Source organism: Mchenga conophoros, linkage group LG2 (genome assembly GCF_057382185.1).
Source record: "Mchenga conophoros isolate Kocher_MC1m ecotype Shallow Benthic linkage group LG2, M_conophoros_male_GT1.1, whole genome shotgun sequence".
Taxonomy (NCBI): Eukaryota; Metazoa; Chordata; class Actinopteri; order Cichliformes; family Cichlidae; genus Mchenga; species Mchenga conophoros.
The window spans coordinates 27,884,779-27,908,279 of record NC_140527.1 but is presented as its reverse complement, the minus strand read 5'-3'; the positions used below and the strand labels follow the sequence as shown (position 1 = coordinate 27,908,279).

Sequence of the window (23,501 nt, the reverse complement as noted above, 5' to 3'; positions counted from 1 at the left end):
TGGTGGATGTGAGGCAAATTGTAATGGATTATTAACATGATCCCACTCTACAGCCCTACAGTGCTTTATTAACATTCTGTTAATGTACTACTGCTTGCTAGCAAGGACCCTATTAATAAACCAAACCAGTGTAACCAACTCTAATTTCTCTAAATGCCATTGCTGATGCCTTACAGTCTAATATGTATTCTTTAGCTACAAAACATAAGCTTGGCCTGTCCATCAGTCACAAATAATCACTGTGATACTACACACGTATTGTCTGACTTCTCAAGGCAGTGATCCAATAACACTCAGCTCCTTACAACAGTCCTCACTTTCCAATTAGTGCTGCACAACTCCCAAGTTTCTAATTGTGATTCCATCTCTGATTCATATTATAAGTTATATTCCAAGTGTTTAGCAGACTCAGTTAATCAGAGTGATTAACAATTAGTGTAACAGTAAAATAAGTGAAAATTCCTCAAGCATTAATGGTAAGTAGCCAGATAAATCAAAGTGCCATGGGTAAGTGTCATGCCAATTGTTGCTGAAATTGACTCTTTGATTCTGTAATTAATATAATAATTAAATTGTAATTAAGAATCAACATTTGAGATGCCGCATCCAAAAGGATAAGCCGCAACTACCGCATGTGGGAATAGCCTAAACTAACACTCAGTTTAAATAACGTTGCACAAGCAGAAAAAACGTTGCATTCATTGATTCATGCATGAAAAAAGCTCCATGGCCTGTTTTGCTATTTGACTATTGTTCTGCAATATTCACAACAAACAGTCAAATTGATAACGTTGCCATGCAAGACATTTCTTTCATTATCAAAGTTGTATAGTTTATATATGTCCTTTGTGTCTGCGTGTTCTGACATGTGATGTAAAATGATATTTCAGCTAAATTTGCCCTTTTCCACCACTTATCTTTCAGGCTCCCAGAATATGCTATTGGCCGATCTGGATATGTCCTTAGACAGACATACAGGCACAATGAATTTAGTTATTGAGTATCTGCATTATCCTTTCCTAGCCCTAGATAATGCTGAGTGCGTTTAACAAGGACAGACAACGTCCGCTGGACGGTTTGGGAGCAATCCAGACAATAAATTGAGCTGAAAGTTAAAAACCAGAAACATCTGAGCAAACTAAGCAAATGCAAGTTGGCAGCAGGGACTTTAAGTGGACAGGAAAGTGGACAGCTACAGGAGAGACAACATATTTAAACTCTCCTCGATAGTTCTCAGTGGTATGTCTAATTTCGCTGAACAGGAGCATTTCTCTTTATGATGTCTACAATGCCCTTCATATATTCTTTGATGGTAATTTGGGTTATCATAATGTAAATGTTCCCGTGGTAGCTATTGCTGCATCATTCCCATTGTAAAAATGCTATTCAAAACCCATAACATTTAAAGTGCTTTTGAACGTGCTTCATTTATGTAATTATATGTGGCAAATATATATATATATATATATATATATATATATATATATATATATATGTGTATATGTGTATATATATATATATATATATATATATATATATATATATATATATATATATATATATATATATATATATATATATGTGTGTGTGTGTGTGTGTGTGTGTGTCATGTATCTCAGCTATAATTCCCAGTCTCAAACTTGCAATCTTCCCAGACTACTGTAATGTTCCCCTCTCTCATCTTACTAAGAAACAGCCACAGGTCAACTACAGTGCATAAAACTCTGCTGCTTTGTTTTAATGAGGACCAAAAAGAGTGTGCATGTAGAGTGTTCTATTGAAATCAATTTTAAGACCTTTTTATTGGTTCATACTAAAAGGGCAAAAGTTTGATATAAGCCAGGCAAGACCTGGTAGCTGGACAGACACATTATGGATAAAACAACAACAAATACAAATTGAAATATTGAATTGAAAGAAAGAGAAAGAGGAACACGGCACAACAAACTTAATTTAGATTTTATCCTAATGTAGATGGACTGCACTGAATGTTGAGAGACTGCCTGACTGGTTGGTGTAGTGTTGCCAGTTTTGACATTACTTCGGAACTACTAAGCATTATGAAATACAGCATCTCTCTAAACTACTGATAGGTCTGTTAGGGTGCAGACCTGGAAAGATGATAAGTAAAAAGATCCTTTTTCCTACACCCTGAGGCCTAGGAGACAGCTGCAGACTGCGGCACTGAGGAGGGTCAGGTATATGATGCCTTGACCTCAAGGGGCCTGAGGAAGTGTTGGCATCTAGCCACAGTGACTGCAGGGTGATGAGAGAGCGTCTAGCTAGCCCTTTCTATATCTTGTAGTGGCCAGATCGCTATTCTTATCCACCCACTATCCCTCCATCCGGTCGAGCTTCAACAAGCTACTGAGAGCTGTAGTCATAGCAACGTACAGGCTTGGCGATGCCTTTGGGGATCATTTCTTGACAGAATTCCTCGGTGTCTTCTCTAAAAGGTTGGCCCCTCTGCTGAATAGCTGTTTATCTTTGCAGATGTGCAAGCTTCAGTGTCCGCTGGCTACCTTCATCTCTCCGCTTCTGCTCTGTCCTGTTTTTTTCCTCAATACTTTTGAATACCAAAACTAATCTCTGAATTAAATGAGGAATCTAAAGCTGTAAAATCTGTGTGGTATTCTCAAAGCCATCGGCTGAAAACCAGATAGAAGAGAATGTATTCCTTTGTCCCTGAGTTCATAGCGGTTACCTGCAGTTGTATAATAAAGTTATCGCTGGAAATGAGCAATTTTAGCTACAGCATAGACTCTTCTACAACAAATGTACAAGTGCAGGCCATTGTTTCCCTGCTTAGTTCACAGATCTTGCCTTTCACTGCACTGGAGGTGTTTGCAGTGACACACATACCTGAGAAACAGCCTGTCAGGATTCATAAGAATGGGTATCCTTCTGGTAAGTGAAGAAAGAAGCTGTGAAATGTTAGAGGGACAGAGAAAAGAAGAATAACTGGGGGAAGAAGTGCACCATCAGAATCCACTGCCAAAGTCAAATGAGAAAATAACCGATCTCAATCAAAAATGGGTAATCTTCTGTTGGAAGCAGAACCAGCTGGTGCAGCGTCATTTGTCACCGCCGTGCACCTTTGATACAGACGGATGATCCCTCATAAGTCAGCTGAATGTCGAAGACAGAAATTTTTTTATATGAATCTAATCTTTTTAAATTATTAGCATAATTGAAATTCAAAGCACATGCAGCGTAATGGATTGTTAGTCATGGACCGAGCACAATATGAAGCCTATCTATGATACATCTACTCTCATCTGATACCATGACACAAGGTAGAGATCAGCAATGCATCAATGGAACTGCAAATGAGCCGTGCTCCCTCATAAGCCACTGTTATCAGAAACAACAAGTGACAGGAATATGAATCTGGACTATTGACTAATGTGACTACTGACAGTTTGTTCTCTGCCTGTGGCACTCAGAAAGGTATTTGCTCTCAACAGTACCCCTGCATAATAATCCTGAGCAGTGCTGTCATGCTCTTTCTGTTTTGGGCCATCTGCAGCATTAACATTACAATCAGCGTCTCTCTCTCTCTCTCTCTCTCTCTTTAGCCAGCAGTCATCAGAGTCCTAGATCACAGATATGAGCATAAATATCTGGCTCTCTATCCCTCGCACAATAATTTCCATTTTTTTCTGCTACAAACACAGAAACCCACATGCTACATTCACACTCAGTCTTTCAGTAATCTTGCTTTCGCTGCCTCCCACACAGGCATCTGCAAAAGAGCATGTGTGGTTCACGGGAGTAGTTTGGTCCACACTTGCAGAAACTGGCAGAATCAGAGACCTTAATGTGTTTCATCCTGTGTGTGCATTATGTTACTGTTCCTTGATAAGTGCAGCTTTCCTGAAGGTGTGCTTCAAAGGGCAGGTACTTTTAACAAATATATTTTACCGCCTACATTTTTACCTGCATCTGGGACACTCACTCGGTACAACAAACAACCTTAACCAAAGCCAAATGCAACTTGTCAGCTGTTGAAGATGTCTGGGATTGTAATCTTGAGTGTTACATTTTTCAGCTTCACATTTATGATTTTATTTTTCCCTGTAGCAGTGTTCCAAGATGTGCTTAGATAAACTCAGCACATTAAAACAACAACAACAACAAAATAGTATTTTTGCTGCTGTCAAACCAGGAAAATTTTTATTTCAGTTTCTCACATCCCCCCCCCCCCCCCCCCCCACCCCCCTTGTTCCCCTTCTTTTGAGCAGGTGAATGATTGCCAAACAGAAAGCAGCCTTTGCAGTGCAAACCTGTCCCATGCTGCCCCGTCCTCTCAGGGGATGGCCAAGGTCCAGGATGGACACACGAACGCACGCAGGTACATGGTGCTTTTTTCGCACTAGTTTTTCTCAAAACAAAATGCACATTCATCACTGTCTCTGTGTGCACTTGCCCCTTTTTATATCTGAATATCTGTGTTCTATATAGCACTGCAATGTTAGAGGAGAGCCAGGATGGTATGGACAGTGGTACCCTAAGTCCTGCCTCCGCTCGACAGGTCACCATCCAGCGCCACCCGACTCAAGGCTTCGGCTTCATTGCAGGCAGCCAGAGACCTGTCATTGTACGCTCCGTCTCTGCTGGTTAGTGTTCATGTATGTGAGAAAGCCAGCATTCAGATTTCAGGTTTCTCTATGCTGCATGCATATGGTATCCCGTTTCATTTGCAGACGGCCCCTCCTTTGGCAAGCTTCTTCCCGGAGACCAGATCTTGGCTATTAACGAGGAGACGGTGAGCGACGCGCCCCGAGAGAGAGTCATAGACCTTGTAAGGTAACATCCTTTACTGTCCCAGGAGGGAGGGGGGGTGGAGGGAGGAGGGAGGAGGGGGTGGCATCGGGGGCAGGTGATCAGCAGCGCAGGTGAAGGGGAGTAAAAGTGGTGAGTGTGAAAAGGAACAAAGTGTTTCTTATTGCTGGCGATGCGTTACATCAACCCAAACCTGCGGATGAGTCAGTCACTTTTGCAGCTGAAGAACGGCAAAGGAGACGGCAGCTATAAACTGGGGGCCTCCAAATACCGTGCAGTCCTTGGCATTTTCTAACCCACTCCATTCTCTGTTGTTCCATAGACGCTGCAAAGACACGATAGTTCTCACTGTGCTGCAGCCCCATCAGGTAGTAAGCTGGGAAAATCGCTTTCTTTCCTGTTCCTGTCCTTCAGGATTTCTCTTACTTCTCATCAGTCAATAATAAACACTTCCACTTTCAGCCTGAATCTATACAGTTCTCCCTCATAATAGTACACACCAATGCAGTGCAGGCACACATTAGTATTCGCTGCCATGCTTTACACGCTAGAGTGATTTCTTTTTCTGGTCACCCCTCAGAAGAACTCTAAGTGAGCATATTAGCACCTACATGAGACCTTATTAAATAAAGACTCTTCTGTGTATGCACAGATAAATACAGAGAAAAAGGAAAAGCACCACTAACCATCTGACTAAACTGGACATTGTTAGATGGTGAAACCCTGACATTATGAAAGCGCATGAAAGCTCATTATCCATGTACTGATAATACTAAGTGTTAAAAAATTTTATTTAGTTAAAAAAACAACCAGTTTTAAATACTGAAAATGGGGTAAGGCTAATGTTAAAAGTTTGCACTTATCCAGTTGTCGCATTGCAGTAGCATTAGCCTGCTCTCCAATATGTCTCTTTAGCACCAGCAGTCGGGGGGGCTTTTCTTTCATTTATGTCTCATCCTCTAAGCTGAGTTCCTCTCCCACTCTCTTCTCATCCTCAGTCACCTAAATCTGCCTTCATAAGTGCAGCCAAAAAGGCCCGCCTGCGAACAAACCCGCCCAAAGTGCGCTTCTCAGAGCAAGTGTCCATCAGCGACCCGGACTCAGTAAGTTCAACTTGTCGCGTCTCTACGTCATGCACACGCGCGCAAACACAGACCTCCTGTGCATTTCTCTTGGTTTGATCAGCAGCCACAAATGCTTTCAGAAATCCTTAAGCATCCTCTCACCATCCTTTTAGGATGTTCAATCATCCTGTTTGTGTGTGTAGTGAGAAAGAGGCTGAGGCATTGAAAAAAAAACAACCTGTAGCCTCCCTCTTTTCAAAGCCATGTAAACAATCACAATATGACTTCATTTGTTTTTTTGACCATTATAGTCCAACCTTTCAACTCAGCTGCATATGGTAAACCTCCCAAAATCTCACTCTACTAATCAACATCCACACGCTACAGATAACACCTCCATTTCCAACAAAATGCTCCAGTAATAAAAGCATTTCTGTACAGTCCCCAGCAACATGTCAATCAAGAACACATTTAGGGAACATTAGCCCACGCAATAAATAAGGTGAAAGCAAAAACATAGCGGGAAACAGATAATCAATAAATTAAAAAAATCGGACAAAATTTTATTTTCCTTTTGTGTTAAGTTAATCAAAGAAGACAGAGAATACAATTGTTTGGTGCACGGACCACCAAATCACTGATCTTTGAATAAAGGCTTTTTTCAGTATCGATTTTACTATCTGCTATAGACTTACAGTGTCAGCAAAAAAGAGGGACAGTGACATAATAGTGTTGAGTTGTAATTTGCCTCTCTGGGCAGACTTTGCATATGTCAAACTGGTTCCAAATCACTGTAAACCAGCAAGGACAAAGGTGGTTGGCTTGTAATGGGAAGCGATAGACCTGTTTATCTGAGTCGCTTAACCAGTGCACCCTGGCTTTAGTGCTGCAGTATGGAGGAAGATCTGTTCACTCGTAACTCAGACTTCAGTTTCTTCCAATCTGCACGGAGGAACAGCTTGTTGAGTCTTTTGAATACTTAAGTTCTCCGAAAACAGACTGCTTGGGCATCTGCTGCGGACACAGCTCTCCGCTTAAACTAAATGCTTTTTGTGAGACAGATACTGTTGCAGTAAAATCCACATTTCTCTGCCGCGACTAGCAATGCCTGACTAATTTTCTTACCAACCTTGTCATATATATATATATATATATATACATATATATATATATATATATATATATATATATATATACATATATATATATATATATATATATATATATATATATATATATATATATAAAAAACACCCAGCACGCCCCTGCGGGCGGTTTATCCTTCAAGCTCGGGTCCTCTACCAGAGGCCTGGGAGCTTGAGGGTCCTGCGCAGTATCTTAGCTGTTCCCAGGACTGCGCTCTTCTGGACAGAGATCTCCGATGTTGTTCCTGGGATCTGCTGGAGCCACTCGCCTAGCTTGGGAGTCACCGCACCTAGTGCTCCGATTACCACGGGGACCACCGTTACCTTCACCCTCCACATCCTCTCGAGCTCTTCTCTGAGCCCTTGGTATTTCTCCAGCTTCTCGTGTTCCTTCTTCCTGATATTGCTGTCATTCGGAACCGCTACATCGATCACTACGGCCATCTTCTTCTGTTTGTCTACCACCACTATGTCCGGTTGGTTAGCCACCACCATTTTGTCCGTCTGTATCTGGAAGTCCCACAGGATCTTAGCTCGGTCATTCTCCACCACCCTTGGGGGCATCTCCCATTTTGACCTCGGGACTTCCAGGTTATACTCGGCACAGATGTTCCTGTACACTATGCCGGCCACTTGGTTATGGCGTTCCATGTATGCCTTGCCTGCTAGCATCTTGCACCCTGCTGTTATGTGCTGGATTGTCTCTGGGGCATCTTTACACAGCCTGCACCTGGGGTCTTGCCTGGTGTGATAGACCCCAGCCTCTATGGATCTTGTGCTCAGAGCTTGTTCTTGTGCTGCCATGATTAGTGCCTCTGTGCTGTCTTTCAGTCCAGCTTTGTCCAGCCACTGGTAGGATTTCTGGATATCAGCCACCTCCTCTATCTGCCGGTGGTACATACCGTGCAGGGGCCTGTCCTTCCATGATGGTTCCTCGTCTCCCTCCTCTTTCTTGGGTTTCTGCTGAGCACTCGGTCAGTTGGGGCCATCTTCCTAATGTATTCTTGGATGTTCGTTGTCTCATCCTGGACTGTGGTGCTGACACTCACCAGTCCCCGGCCCCCTTCCTTCCGCTTAGCGTACAGCCTCAGGGTGCTGGATTTGGGGTGAAACCCTCCATGCATGGTCAGGAGCTTTCTTGTCTTTATGTCAGTGGCTTCTATCTCCTCCTTTGGCCAGCCTATTACCCCAGCAGGGTACCTGATCACGGGCAGGGCGTACGTGTTGATGGCCCGGATCTTGTTCTTACCATTCAGCTGACTCCTCAGGACTTGCCTGACCCTCTGCAGGTACTTGGTGGTTGCAGCTTTTCTAGCGGCCTCTTCATGGTTCCCATTCGCCTGTGGGATCCCCAAGTACTTGTAACTGTCCTCTATGTCTGCAATGTTTCCTTCTGGTAGTTCAATCCCCTCAGTTCTGGCTACCTTCCCTCTCTTTGTTACCATCCGACTACACTTCTCCAGTCCGAACGACATTCCAATGTCATTGCTGTATAGCCTGGTAGTGTGGATCAGTGAATCGATGTCTCGTTCACTCTTGGCATACAGCTTGATGTCATCCATGTACAGGAGGTGGCTGACAACTGCTCCGTTCCGTAGTCGGTATCCGTAGCCAGTCTTGTTAATGATCTCACTGAGGGGGTTCAGGCCTATGCAGAACAGCAGTGGGGACAGAGCATCTCCTTGGTAGATCCCGCACTTGATGGTGACTTGTGCTATGGGCTTGGAGTTGGCCTCTAGTGTTGTACGCCACATCCCCATTGAGTTCCTGATGAAGGCACTTAGGGTCCCATTGATCTTGTACAATTCTAGGCATTCCAGTATCCGCTTGAGGAGGTACACCAGAGAGATAGAAGGCAGGAGAATAAACCAGCTGTTCTCCACAGAACCAGCAAAGGTGTACTCTCAGTGGCAAGGGAACAATAAGAGAACAGCACCACCAAGGCTGGAGACGGAGCAATACTGGAAGAGCATATGGGAGAAGGATGCAACCCATAACGGCAATGCTCAGTGGCTAGTGGATCTGAGGGCAGACCACAGCGACCTCCCTGAACAGGGTCCAGTAACCATTACAGTGGCAGATATCCAAGAAAGGGTCTCCAGTATGAAGAGTTGGACAGCACCAGGGCCCGACATGGTTCACGCCTACTGGCTGAAGAAGCTGACTGCACTCCACGAGCGTCTGGCAGCACAAATGAACCAGCTGCTAGTTAACGAGAGACACCCGGAATGGCTAACTGAAGGCCGGACGGTCCTGATCCCCAAGGACCCCAAGAAGGGACCGGTCCCCTCCAACTACCGACCAATAACCTGCCTCAGTACTACATGGAAGCTCCTGTCAGGCATCATATCGGCTAAGATGAACAGGCACATGGGTCAATACATGAGCGGGACACAGAAAGGAATTGGCAAGAATACCAGAGGCGCAAAACACCAGCTACTGGTAGACAGAACAATCAGCCGAGACTGCAAGACCAGACTGACCAACCTGTGCACTGCCTGGATTGATTACAAGAAGGCCTATGACTCAATGCCCCACAGCTGGATACTGGAATGCCTAGAATTGTACAAGATCAATGGGACCCTAAGAGCCTTCATCAGGAACTCAATGGGGATGTGGCGTACAACACTAGAGGCCAACTCCAAGCCCATAGCACAAGTTACCATCAAGTGCGGGATCTACCAAGGAGATGCTCTGTCCCCACTGCTGTTCTGCATAGGCCTGAACCCCCTCAGTGAGATCATTAACAAGACTGGCTACGGATACCGACTACGGAACGGAGCAGTTGTCAGCCACCTCCTGTACATGGATGACATCAAGCTGTATGCCAAGAGTGAACGAGACATCGATTCACTGATCCACACTACCAGGCTATACAGCAATGACATTGGAATGTCGTTCGGACTGGAGAAGTGTAGTCGGATGGTAACAAAGAGAGGGAAGGTAGTCAGAACTGAGGGGATTGAACTACCAGAAGGCAACATTGCAGACATAGAGGACAGTTACAAGTACCTGGGGATCCCGCAGGCAAATGGGAACCATGAAGAGGCCGCTAGAAAGGCTGCAACCACCAAGTACCTGCAGAGGGTCAGGCAAGTCCTGAGGAGTCAGCTGAATGGTAAGAACAAGATCCGGGCCATCAACACATACGCCCTGCCCGTGATCAGGTACCCTGCTGGGGTAATAGGCTGGCCAAAGGAGGAGATAGAAGCCACTGACATAAAGACAAGAAAGCTCCTGACCATGCATGGAGGGTTTCACCCCAAGTCCAGCACCCTGAGGCTGTACGCTAAGCGGAAGGAAGGGGGCCGGGGACTGGTGAGTGTCAGCACCACAGTCCAGGATGAGACAAGGAACATCCAAGAATACATTGGGAAGATGGCCCCAACTGACCGAGTGCTCAGTGAATACCTCAGGCAGCAGAAACCCAAGAAAGAGGAGGGAGACGAGGAACCATCATGGAAGGACAGGCCCCTGCACGGTATGTACCACCGGCAGATAGAGGAGGTGGCTGATATCCAGAAATCCTACCAGTGGCTGGACAAAGCTGGACTGAAAGACAGCACAGAGGCACTAATCATGGCAGCACAAGAACAAGCTCTGAGTACAAGATCCATAGAGGCTGGGGTCTATCACACCAGGCAAGACCCCAGGTGCAGGCTGTGTAAAGATGCCCCAGAGACAATCCAGCACATAACAGCAGGGTGCAAGATGCTAGCAGGCAAGGCATACATGGAACGCCATAACCAAGTGGCCGGCATAGTGTACAGGAACATCTGTGCCGAGTATAACCTAGAAGTCCCGAGGTCAAAATGGGAGATGCCCCCAAGGGTGGTGGAGAATGACCGAGCTAAGATCCTGTGGGACTTCCAGATACAGACGGACAAAATGGTGGTGGCTAACCAACCGGACATAGTGGTGGTAGACGAACAGAAGAAGACGGCCGTAGTGATCGATGTAGCGGTTCCGAATGACAGCAATATCAGGAAGAAGGAACACGAGAAGCTGGAGAAATACCAAGGGCTCAGAGAAGAGCTCGAGAGGATGTGGAGGGTGAAGGTAACGGTGGTCCCCGTGGTAATCGGAGCACTAGGTGCGGTGACTCCCAAGCTAGGCGAGTGGCTCCAGCAGATCCCGGGAATAACATCGGAGATCTCTGTCCAGAAGAGCGCAGTCCTGGGAACAGCTAAGATACTGCGCAGGACCCTCAAGCTCCCAGGCCTCTGGTAGAGGACCCGAGCTTGAAGGATAAACCGCCCGCAGGGGGCGTGCTGGGTGTTTTTTTGTTTTTTTTTTATACATATATATATATAGAGAGAGAGAGAGAGAAACAAGACAAGAAAAACAGAGCTGGATTTTGGGAGGGAGGTTTATGGAGGATTTTATTTGGGCTGTGAGGCCGTTTCCTGCAGAATCATTATGGCTTATCACAGTAAAACCAACTCAAACTTCATCTCATTACACTACCTTTTTTTTCTTGATCACAAGTGCAGCTCTTTGAAATTACACAATGACAACTTGAACATTTTTTTCTGAGCAAGACTTTTTTTTGAAAAAGATGATATTGAGGGAAGAGTGGTATCACATCACATTTTAGCAAAAAAAGGGGGGAAACGGGAGAAGACGCGAATTACATATCGCAACTTTTCTATTAATGTGTGCTTTAAGTCCAAAGCAGTAACCTTGAATAGTGCTTGTCCTCTTATGCTTTCCCTCACCCTACTCTGCAGTGAGTGCTTCCACTCCCACCATCCAATTTTCTTTGCATGGCATACATATTGAATGGGTAGATCAGAAAAAGTGAATAGGCCTTTCTTTGATCATGATACAACGCATGGGTTCGGCATCGTAAGGCAGGCTCTGGAGGTTCCTTTTGAGGCTGTCCGGAGTTCAGTTAAGAATCACTCTATTGTTCTCGTAAGGCCCCTTTGTTTCTTAGATCCTCCCTTTGCGGTGCTTTTTATTATTGCCTTTCGCCAACGAGTAAAGCTGATTGTGTTGATTTTTTTTACAGCAAAACTAGCTCACACATGCCTTTCCTGGGCTAAACACAGGACTTTTTTCTCTTTCAGACAATGCTCAAGGACGACTCTTTGCTACTCATACCAAATGTGTTGAAGGTGTTCTTGGAGAATGGACAGATCAAGTCATTTACGTTCGATAGCCGTACCACTGTTCGGGTACGTACAGCCTACAGCTGAGCACAGGGGAAAGGGCAACAGGAATTACCACATGATTACAGCAATGACTTAGTGCCCCTATAATCATTAATTTTATTTGACTATGGTTGAAATGGCTCCTCGTGAAGTAGATGAAGATGTGAAGTGATAATTCGTGGTGATAAACTGCAGTTCCCTCATCCCTCTTTATTGTTTTGCTATAAAAAAGCTGGAGAATATAGTTGAAGTCAGACTAAAAGGGAAATGTATGATGGATGTACATTCATCATACATACCCATCTTGTGTTTTGGTTTTTGCGTCTTTTCTTTTTTTTTGGTGTCGACATAAATCCATTTTGTAGCAAATAAATCGTTAAAGTACATTTTGGATCAGAATACAGAAAGACTATCAACACAATCAAATTGCCATAAGTAAATAAACAGTTTAACCACAAATCTGTCAAGCTAAGAGCCCTCAAAGTTTATATAATTAATCACAGGTTTCAGAAAACACAGAGAAAAAAAAATAGCTTTAATTCTATGAAACTTTTTTCCTGGCAGTTTCTGGAATGTAAAATCTCATTAAAGTGATTAAGGTCATAAAGCAACAAATGAATTCAGTCAGACAGAGGTCATTTCTGTCTCTATGTCAGCCTCTAAGATGAGTGTGACATCTCCGAGCAGACTCATTAAATGGACTCTATTAGATTTTACAAATCTCTCTTCTGCTCATGGAGGGTGAGGGAGAAAAGAAAAAAGAAAACTCAGAAGCACTTTAAAGGAGAGATAGCGGAAGCTCTCTCCTGTCAGCCTAATTAAATGGAATTTCAGCATAATAAGAAAGCTCAGATCAATAATACAATACCGCAGATTTAATCAATGGTACAAGAGGATGCCTACTTGTATGGCTATTAGAGTATCTGTCAACTAAAGAAGCTTCCCTGCGGTGTTTTCGGCTGCATTCTGTGGCTCCTTCACTTGATAGTGTGGCTTCCCCCAAGCGTCATTTAATGCAAAGCACACAGATCAATAGCATTAAAACTGCTTATCTTTTAGGGACAGCTATTGGAATACATCAGCACAAGTCAACTAACTTCTTGATGGGCAGCAAAGCATTTAGTGTACTTGCTTTCTTTTGCAGTTGTTAATAAGAGTCCATATAAAAATTCATTACCAAAATGCAGTAACATCACTACATTAGACTCCTTTTTTCATGTCCGTGCAACTTAGAGTCCGAAGAAATTATGAAACCTTATCCTGAGGCATTGCCAGCAGTGAGGAATGATAAGTCATAAATGTCCCCTTAGATGGTACTCTCTGCATTTTAGAAAGATGATACAAGAAGCTCTACATCATTCATAGATACTGATCTGCACTGAGGTAAAATGTTTTCCCTGCACACTCCAACGTGCTGGAATTATTTTCCTAAATCGGTTGCAGTCACTGTGCACAATATAGAATATCTATAAAAGCTCTCTACTGCACAAAATGGCAAAACATAATATCAAAGCACAGAGATTTGAGTGAAAATACTCACTACAATGATATCAATGATAAAATGCACCACATAAACATGGAGGGAGGGGGGTTCAAGGGTTCAAGGTGAAAAGTAGCTTCAGTACAATGAATGTTCATATTTCTTGTAGCTTAATGTATTCTTACTGAGGCAGTGTATCCCAGTCACTCATCTGCTTCCATCTCATTTCCTCCAGGATGTGATCTCTTCCCTGCAGGACCGCCTTTCACTGCGCTACATCGAGCACTTTGCGTTGGTGTTGGAGGCAGGTGGTCTGGACCAGAATCAGAAGTTGCATCTGTTGCAGGAGAACCAGCCACTGACACATGTAAGAAACCTAGAATGAAAAAAAGAAGAAGACTTGTCTAAAAACACTTCAAATTTTATACATGCTATGTTATAAGTGATTTTCTGTGTTAAAAAATAATAACAGAACAAAAGCCTACCCACCAAAAGTTGTTGTCACTGAAAAGTTTTTTTATAACTACATTTACATGAAACTGATAGGACATGTTCCCCTACCAATAAATCCAATATCTTCAGATAACCAGCAGATTAAAACACAGCCCTTGTTATTGAGAAGCAGTATTGCCTACTGCTATACCAGAGGTTCCCACGATTGTTTGAGCAAAAATTGAAATTCATCAGACCTGGTAGCCTTTTTCCAGTTGTCTTCTCATCAATTCTGGTTGCAGTTCCCTGTTCTTGACCACACAAGTTTGACATGTTGTTCATTCAGAGATGCTCTTCTGCACACCTTGGTTAAGTGATGTTGCCTTCCTATTAGCTGGAAGCAGTCTGGCCATTCTCTCCTGACCACTGGCATCAACAACCAACAATCAAAAACCACTTTTTCTCACAGACCTCCTGAATATTTTCTCTTTTTTTGGATTATTCTCTGTGTTGCAAAAGGGACACATAAAAAAGTTTCAGGGAACCGGCCCTCAAGGACTGGAGTTTGAGACCCCTGCGGTAGATCATCAGTTTCTGAAATACTCAGATCACCCATCTGGCACCAACAACCATTCCACATTTAAGGTCACTTAAATAACTATTTTTCCATTTTGATCCCCATATTGAACTTCAGCAGGTGATTTTGATCATTAAACATTTTTGCCGTACTACACCTTGACTAAAATGACACATAAACAGAACTCACCGTGAAATGCCAAGATAGTGCAGATTGATTCATGATGCATCAGTCTTCTCTCTTCACTTAAATGAAATATGAAATAAATGAAAATGATACTGCAATATGTGAATAAAATCAAAGTTATTTGGTATGTGGTTGATATAATTGTATTCCCACAGGTGGTGCATAGAACCTATTTCCAAGGGATGAAGTGTCTGTTCCGCATTTGCTTCTTTCCCAAGGACCCTGCAGATCTGCTAAGAAGGGACCCCGCTGCATTTGAGTACCTTTATATACAGGTAAAGCATTGGATTAAAGGAAGATTAAAACAGATGTCAACAGTCATGATACTTTTGAAGTTGCCATCTCCTCAAAGTGCTGTTTGAGCCAGAGCAAACAGTTTTCTTGCAGTTGTTCTTTGGGAATATGAGGAAATCGAAACAAATCAATAATACATTTTAAAAACAATTTGGAAAGAGCACTATACAGAGAATGTGTCATCATGTCCTCACAGAGTCGCAACGATGTCATCAAGGAGCGTTTTGGCATGGACTGGAAATCAGACGTCACGTTACGATTGGCCGCACTTCATATTTACATCACTGTGTCCTCTGCAAGGCCCAATCAGAAGATCTCCCTCAAGCATGTCGAGTAAGTCCACAAAAAAGTGACGTTTTCAGAAATTATAGAGGGGGGAAAAAAACCCCTGATCTATTGCATTCTTAACCTCATTAACCATTCTGAGTCCCTTAGTGACGTTTGTTCATTCAACAATATCTAAATGATTAATAATTAATCCCAGCAGTATTAAAAACTCAAATACTTAAGGATCATTTTCTGCAGGTCATTATGAAAAAAAGAAAGCCATTGCTTTGTGAAATTACATCTCTCCCTCAACTTGCCCACTTACTCTTCGAAACCTCGACCTAGCAAGTAATTAGCTTCGACTATCACAACCACAGAAGCAGAACAGGTTCAATGTGCTTGTAATAGACTTAGGATAGCCATGTCAAACCAGGGCTGGTAGAAGATGTCAGCCAGGCTCACTACATCTTCCGATAGGATGAAAGAAAACTTCTTTGGTCCTGCAGTTATGACATCCTCCTTGTACTCTTGCACGCCACTCTGTTTGTCTTTTGCGTACACTTCTGCTATCCTTCTCTGTGTTTTCACAGAAAAGAGTGGGGTCTAGAGCCTTTCCTTCCACTTACTCTACTTCCAACAGTAAAGGAGAAAAACGTGTGCAAATCCCTGTCTCAGTTGCTGAAGACATACCAGCATCCACCACCATCGGGGAACAAGGTTTCTTCATATAAAACATTTTATCAGTAAAAATCTAAACCATTTTAATGACTGCAATAGCTTGTATCTTGCTGGATGATTTTATATGTATATGCATGCAAATGCTCCATATTCTTGATTACTATTAATGCAAACCCAAAACCTCTGCTGGATCTTAGTTTATTGTATAGAATCTTTATGTCTGCTTGATAATCATTCCTTTCGACAAGCTCTTCATCCTTACAGATGTAACTGTTGCATAAGAGTTTATTAGAAAGAACTGTGGCTCAAGAGTGCCCCTAAGAGGCTGTATGGAGCACTAAAGGTGGACTGGTCTTTATTAAAAGATTCTTCTTTATCATTCTGTTGACAGGTCCCTCCACTGCAAGGAAAGCTGCAGTACATGCGTGTGCTCAATGACCTTCCACCTTTTGGTGGAATACTGTTCCATACTGTTGGACTGGTAATATATTTTTGGATCATTCGTCTGTAAAATGTCCATCCATCCATCATGGTAAAGTTGCTGTGTTCTTCTGTAGGAGGAGAAACAATCAGCTACAACCCTGTTGGTGGGTCCTCGACATGGCATCAGTCACGTTATTGATCTGAAAAATAACCTCACAACGGTTTTGGCCGAGTTCAGTCGGGTGTCTAAGATCCAGCTCTACCGTGAGAGCCAGGGAGTGGCTCGTGTGGAGGTGACAATCCATGAGGCCAAGGTATCATTACAAAGTGCCAAAAGTTTCATATTACAATAGTTTAAAACTTAACTTTGGAAATACTACAATTGTTTAGTATACACTGGTCAACAGTTAAATTTGATAAGGTCTATGCTTGTCCCCTATTAAGTCTCCTAATTCTCTTTCGTGACATTCCCTTACAGCCACTGGTTCTCCTCATGGAATGGCCTGATGCCAGTAACTTTGCGTGCCTCATCTCTGGTTACTTCAAGCTTTTTGTAGATCCTAAACGTACAATCTACTTTAGAACCCCGGGTCAGTCGCAGCTGACCAAGGCAGGTATGTCATTTTTAACCTCTGTTGTTCATTTGCAAAATGCCATGTTGATGCTGAACTACATGCCCACGCCCAAGTAAAGATTTAATTTAAAACTACAGAATACAACATTGTTTCCTTAATAGTTTAAGTTGAACAACATCACACATTCAGAGTCGTATAAGTGTCTTTCTTCCGGTTTCGTATTAGACACTGCATGTCGGGAAATTGGCAGTCTTCATTATGTTCAGTCTTCATGGACATTGATGGACACTGCTTGAAATCATTACCTGATTATCCAGAGTATCCTGGAAATCCCATCCCATGGCGCCCTCTGCTGTCTCTCTTCCCATCTCCATCTTGACTCATTTGGAAAAAAAGTAGTCCATATTTCACTTTTACACAAAATATCAACTGAAACTGATTAACTGAAATGTATTTTTGCTGTAATCATAAACATTTGCTGTCCAGACATGAACAGATCTGCTTCCATCTGCTGTATCAACCTTTAGTCTACATCAAAGAAGAACAGTACCATTCTATCATCACATCCCACTGAATCTAACCTTCTAACTTCAAACAAACTTCAACGTTCAATTTTCATTTTTGAAATAAATAATCCCCATGTGACCACCAGCTGCCGCCTGCTTTTCCATCTGGATCTTCTCTGTCCCCATTAGTTTTTAACTCCTCAAACTCTCCACTCCTCTGACAATTCTATCCTCAGATTACAGAAGTTCCTACCATGCACACCCACGCTCTGGGGCAGCCAGCTTGCCAAGTGGAGGGCGACGAGGAGACGAGAGGGAAAGCTCGCACAGGGAGTCAGGGTCTTCAAGGGCCGTGGTTCCCGCAGAACCTCAGCATCTAGGCCTGTGTCATGTCCACCTTCGAGAACAACAACAATTTCAGGATCTCCAAACGCATGCCGAAGCAGAACTCGACATCAATGAGAACTTTATTTCACAGGAGCCACCCGGACGGCCCCGCACAAAGTCAGATCCCACCCAGCAAAGTACAGAGGAAATAGCCGGAGTTTTAGAAAACCCAGCAGTGGAGAATGCTGGATTTAGAATCCGAGCACAAACAATGGGTCAATCCCAGAAAACGTCACGATACTTCTGTGACTCCTGCAAAGCCAGGCTTAGGGCAGAGGGTCTCTCACCTGCAATGAACAGCAGTGGAAGCTCTGGGAAACACTGCTCCAGTACTTGTGCCTCCCGAGATGGAGGAGCTGTTGACCTGACAGCTCTACCACCACCACCTGGGAATGAAGAAGAGGACGAGGAAGAGGCAGTTGGCGGTGGAGAGAAGCTGCAACCACCACCACCTGCCATTGCTGCCCCACCACCTGGCTTCAGGGACAACAGTTCTGATGAGGATGACCCAAAGAGAGGGAGGAAGGCTCGTACCAGTGCCAGCACCGCGGTCGCCTCTGGAAAGCTGTCCCAGGCAAAGGAAGATGTGCCTGTGACACTTATTGATAATGTGGCCACAAGAACGGTCCGAGATCATGCCCAGGAGCTTGATGACGCTCTGGTGTCCACCTTACAGGCACTTGAAGCTTTGGCTGCCTCTGAGGATTACCCCCATCACCCTCAACAGCCAACACAGACTGCAGGTCAACAACCTCAGTCATGCCACTGTTCTCAAAATACACATGTACAAAACAGGCCATGGATTATGTACTGCCAGTAAACAGTATTACCATACATTTGCAATACATCATTTTAGTTCATTAATATCCAACTAGAAAGATATTTTAATTAAGCTTAAAATAATGTTGTCAGTCATCTAAAAAATAGCAGATTTTGCATGAATAAGGAATCAGTAGCTGCCTATTTAAGTCGTGTGCTTAAAAAAACAAGCCAACCAAATTTTTATATCTGCCTAAAATAGAGGCACTTACACTCATAGAGCTGTGCACACGCAACCCACAGTACTCTTGTGTCTTGTGTGGAAAACCCATTGATGCATAAAATTATCTGAAGAGATTTGATCCCGACTGATTTTCAGTTTCATTATCACAATTTTATCAGTCAGCTGGAAATATCAGTTTCCACAGAACACTATGAAAATGTTCTCTTTTTTTAATTTCGTGTGTTATTCTAACATTATACTGTGTTGCTCTCCTCTTCAGGCCTGATTGTCTTAGCTGCTATTACACCTGAGTCATCACTGGACTCAGGCCATGAGACCAACTCTTCTGAATTGACAGACGTTTCTGAGATGGTGTCGGCTATGAAACAGAACCAGAACCAGGCCTACCTGCTGGCTCACCATATCAACAAGGATCGGATCCTCTGCCGCCGTGACTTTCCCCTGGCAATCCCTGGCTGCACTGCAAAGACCATAGGGACTGGGGCCTTCTCCGTGGGTCAGATCCGTGCTGGCTGTCCACCCAAGCAAGTAATCCTGAGCAAGACTGTTCCCTTTAAAGTCAGCCCAAGCCAGGACTCTGCGGTTCTCAGTGTTCTGACAGAACAGGCGGGCAATCATGAAACTACTCAGATTGAATCGAAAGGGGAATTAAAAGCACCCACCAAAGCAAACACCCCAGAGCCCCCGTCTAAACCACCTGTGGAACTTAAGGCTTCTGGTGCTTCACACACAGAGCAAGTCAGCAAAGATCAAAAGTTAGTAAATTCTTCTGGGGAGACAGTGAGAGAAAATATCTCTGATGGTATAAAGGGGAAGACAGCAGTACCTCTCAATACAGACCCTGCAAACAAAGCCTTACCTAGTCTCTTGTCTGTGGATAGAACTGCCACTGCCAAGATTTCCCCCTCTAACATGTGCCAAGATGCCGAGACTGCCTCTAGTGAGACCATGAAGCCTTCAGCCTCTACAGAACTTCTGCCAGTTGATGACCTTTTCTGTACTTGTCCAGTACAACAGGAGTCTACATCTCAACTGAGACTAAAAGACCCACAGGTTCAGAAAATAGTCGTGTTTCAATCCTCATCTCCCACAGATGATGAGCGCCTTCGAGCCAAAGGTCTCCAGCTGGCTAACAACAAAGAAAATGCGGCGAAAATAGGACCAGAACCTAATTTGGCAAAACCCAGCCCACAAATACAAACCAAGTACTCCCCTCGTTTGCCTCCAAAAGCGGAGAGAAAAGAAACAGCTGAAAGCAAAACTGAGGGTGCCCTGGACAAATCACAACCTGAGTCGCAGAAATGCCCAGTGAAATCCTTACCTATTTTAGATGATCCAACAACCCCTAGTCACTCTGTAGATAAAGTCTCCACTCTCCCTGCCAGAGATTTGAAGAAACAGAGCAGTGGTAAGGGGAAGTCCCAGCGCAGTGCTCCCTTCCTGAGCTTTAGAAATCTTCTTTCAGCCACATTTCCAGCGAGAATGCGAAGAGAAACAGATGAGCGCAGGGCTCAGCTGCAGAAAGTTCGCCAGTATGAGCTAGAGTTTTTAGAGGAGCTGCTGAAACCAAAGTCATCGCAGGGAGAATTTATGCCCCAAGGTTCCTCACCCGTACCTTCAGGAACTCCTTGTTCCTGCCAGCTCCGTTCCAGTCCAGTCCTTAAGGCACCAGGGATCTCCAGGGAGCAGCGACGCAGTTGTGACTGCAAGCGAATGTGTAGGGGGATGCGACTACCTGACACACCGGTTGGCTCTACAACGGAGACTCAAAACAGAGGTAGAGAGAGAACTGTCTCGAAGACCCCTCCTGCAGTCTCCAAAGCCCCTCAAACCCAAGGTGCTACGAGGAGACCTCAGACTTTGGAGATCAAAACCACACGAATACGATCTACAAGTCTTGAGTCAAGAGAGCCAAGAGGAGAACATGGCTCCTGCTTGCCCACCTGTACTTCTCAAACAGATTGCATGGGAGCGCCACAATATAAGAAGCTTCAGAGGCGATACAGCATTGGAGAACTGGACAACAGCACTAGCACACCTGTGTATGCTGAGGTAAAACCCAAAGCCAAAAGTCTCGAGAAGGAGATGGAGAGAGTGAGAGCCACAGGGCTGAGGCTCCCCACCCCAGTAGAGCCAGTCCACACTCAGTCCCACCAGGAGGGGAAAGGGAAAAAGGGTGTGTTTTTCATTCAGGGAGAGGAACTACTGCGTGAAAACAAAGAAGGGACTGGAGAGGTGTTGCTGACCATACCTAGCGAAGACAGTGATGACAAAGACAAATGCTGCTCATTCTGTTTTTGCTACCGGAAGTGTGAGGCTGCAGACGAAAGCAGCGAGAAAGATGAACTTTCATACTCAATACCCCTTCAGGTCCTTCCAGGCATGGAGCTGGACTCACATACCTTTCCTGTCGTAAGCAAAACCCTCCAGGTTCTTAATGCCGAGGACTGCAGCGGGGACGAAGAGGAGGTGGAAGAGGAGGAACCTCAGATGCAGGAGATTGACCTGAGAGCCTGCGGTACACTGGAGGGGAGCCTAGCTCGGGTGCAGGCTTTACAAGGGAAAACGTTTAGCTTGCCCGATGGTTTTCTAAATGCTCAATTGGATGCTAATGAGTTGTTGGCTATCCTGCGTCACTGTGCTAACACCCCACAAGCTGAGGGTGAGGCTCGCCTTCAACCTTCACGGATTACAGAGTACAAACAGGAGCTGGCTGTGCGCTTCAAAGAATTCAGAGCATCTTGTCGGAGAGTGGCGAGTGTTGAAAAAAGTCCAACACGCATGCTTGCTGTTGTCACGGCTAGCTTTCAAGTGTTGTGTGAACTAACTCAGACTTTCATCAAACTGGTCAGAGGGGTTCGTTCAGAAGCCCAAAGGCTGCAGCTGTTGAGAAAAGTTGAGGAAGTTGCCATCAATTACACTTTGCTGTTGCGTGCAGCAGAAGAGTCAATGGGGCACTCAAGCAGCTTACCGACAAAAACAGTGAGCCCCCAAGTTTCCTCCAACGCCAATAACATGAGCTCCCTCACTCGACCCATCAAAACTTTGCCTTTGCAGTAAGATGAAATCAGAACAGTCCCGAATGTGGGTGGCAACTCTATCCAAATTCATTGTTTATTTATTTATTATTTACATTTTTTACGAGATGTGCAATGAATCATCTTCAGTAAAAATTGCAATGCAACTGTTCCATCACATGTTTACAGGCCCTGAGGTAGCCTCGTGGATCTTATTATGAAGTAGAAAGATACACCAAACTAATGCACAATGGGATATGAACCCTACACAGACTGGATGATACAGGGCTAATCACCTCATATCAATATTCACAATATACATAAATGATTATAGTATAATATTTTATATGTAATGTATATTTGAGTTGTGTCTACCTAGCAAATAATATAAAGTTTTGTGAAGAAAAAAGGTGAAGAATATATTTGAAATGTATTGAAACAAGAGAACTATTAAAATTATAACACATCAGAAATAAATGTATGCTTTGGACAAAAATATTTCAGAAGTCTCGTCAAGTATAGCAACTTCTGTAAAGTACGTAGTCCAAAGGGTTGGCTGGTTGGTTAGATGGTGTTAGATGGTGTTTGTGTTTATTGAATTTTCTGTTGTAATGCAAACTGGTCTCTGCTAGCTATGTTGACAGTGTGAAATACTGATACAAGAGTCAAAATGTAAGTGCCAGTGTTGGAAAATGAAAAGCACTCAAAGACAAGTATAAATATTTAACTATACTGATAAACACATGCCCTTTCTCTCACTATAAAGGTGCAGGTATGAAACAGACCTGCTCAGGGCAGAAAATGTAGCATAGATTCAAGTCACAATCTTATTCACGGTACAGTAATGAGTGTTGTTACCTCATTCTGCTGCAGAGAAGGCATACCCACAATGTACTTAGTAACACAGACTGTATTTTATGCCACCACTAATCCATAGCTCACTTGCACCTCACCAATTGTTAACAATAGTTTATACACACCCACCTGCAAGTGAGTAGGCTTATCCTTAGGACTTTGCACAACCTCTGAAACTAGTTCTGAAGTTGAACTGTATCTTTTAATGTTTGATTCGCTGTTTCCAAGAGAGTTAATGCCGCTATTTTTTTTTTCACAATTCATCACCTAAAAGTGAATGCTGATCAATTTTAAAAGATTCCCCTGTTTTTATTTAAGTTTTCAGAAACAATATAAACAAATTTGCTTTCTATGTGCTGTTACACATTGTGCAATCTAGCAAATATTTAAGAACACATAAAGTAGTTTTCTATGTATTTTAATAAAACTAACACATCATTTCCTGTCTGAAATCTTCTTTGTGTCTCATCCTCTTGTTATTCCTGGAAATTACAGCAAGAGCCTTTAGAATTTATGCCAGCCTAACGTGTGTAGTGGATGTGCTATTAAAAGAAAGTGCTGTGAAACCGTTTACCAATTATCAGAGGCAATTGGGCTAAATAACAAAAATACACAGGAAATGCAACTTACTGTTTTGAATAAAAATAAGATTGATCAGTCAGTTTTAAATC

The 23,501-nt window shown here is 43.5% G+C and overlaps 1 protein-coding gene across 5 annotated transcripts in view; it reads left to right on the top strand.

Annotated features, from left to right (window-relative positions):
• frmpd3 (FERM and PDZ domain containing 3) overlaps window positions 1-23,266 on the top strand; it is a 99,471-nt gene extending 76,205 nt beyond the window's left edge. For 3 of the 5 annotated variants that reach the window (XM_085291784.1, XM_085291776.1, XM_085291767.1), the window contains 15 exons: window positions 4,245-4,354; window positions 4,465-4,619; window positions 4,707-4,809; window positions 5,108-5,153; window positions 5,784-5,888; window positions 12,067-12,174; window positions 13,866-13,997; window positions 14,981-15,100; window positions 15,316-15,452; window positions 15,977-16,103; window positions 16,456-16,545; window positions 16,622-16,801; window positions 16,966-17,101; window positions 17,805-18,698; window positions 19,218-23,266. In XM_085291784.1, coding sequence (XP_085147910.1) covers window positions 4,317-4,354; window positions 4,465-4,619; window positions 4,707-4,809; window positions 5,108-5,153; window positions 5,784-5,888; window positions 12,067-12,174; window positions 13,866-13,997; window positions 14,981-15,100; window positions 15,316-15,452; window positions 15,977-16,103; window positions 16,456-16,545; window positions 16,622-16,801; window positions 16,966-17,101; window positions 17,805-18,698; window positions 19,218-22,018 — 5,172 coding nt within the window. In that variant the 5' untranslated portion in view covers window positions 4,245-4,316 and the 3' untranslated portion in view covers window positions 22,019-23,266. Of the gene's footprint in view, window positions 1-4,244; window positions 4,355-4,464; window positions 4,620-4,706; window positions 4,810-5,107; window positions 5,154-5,783; window positions 5,889-12,066; window positions 12,175-13,865; window positions 13,998-14,980; window positions 15,101-15,315; window positions 15,453-15,976; window positions 16,104-16,455; window positions 16,546-16,621; window positions 16,802-16,965; window positions 17,102-17,804; window positions 18,699-19,217 lie in introns of those variants that run through there. The other 2 variants (XM_085291802.1, XM_085291792.1) reach the window with 2 other exon arrangements.
• The last annotated feature ends 235 nt before the right edge of the window (window positions 23,267-23,501 follow it).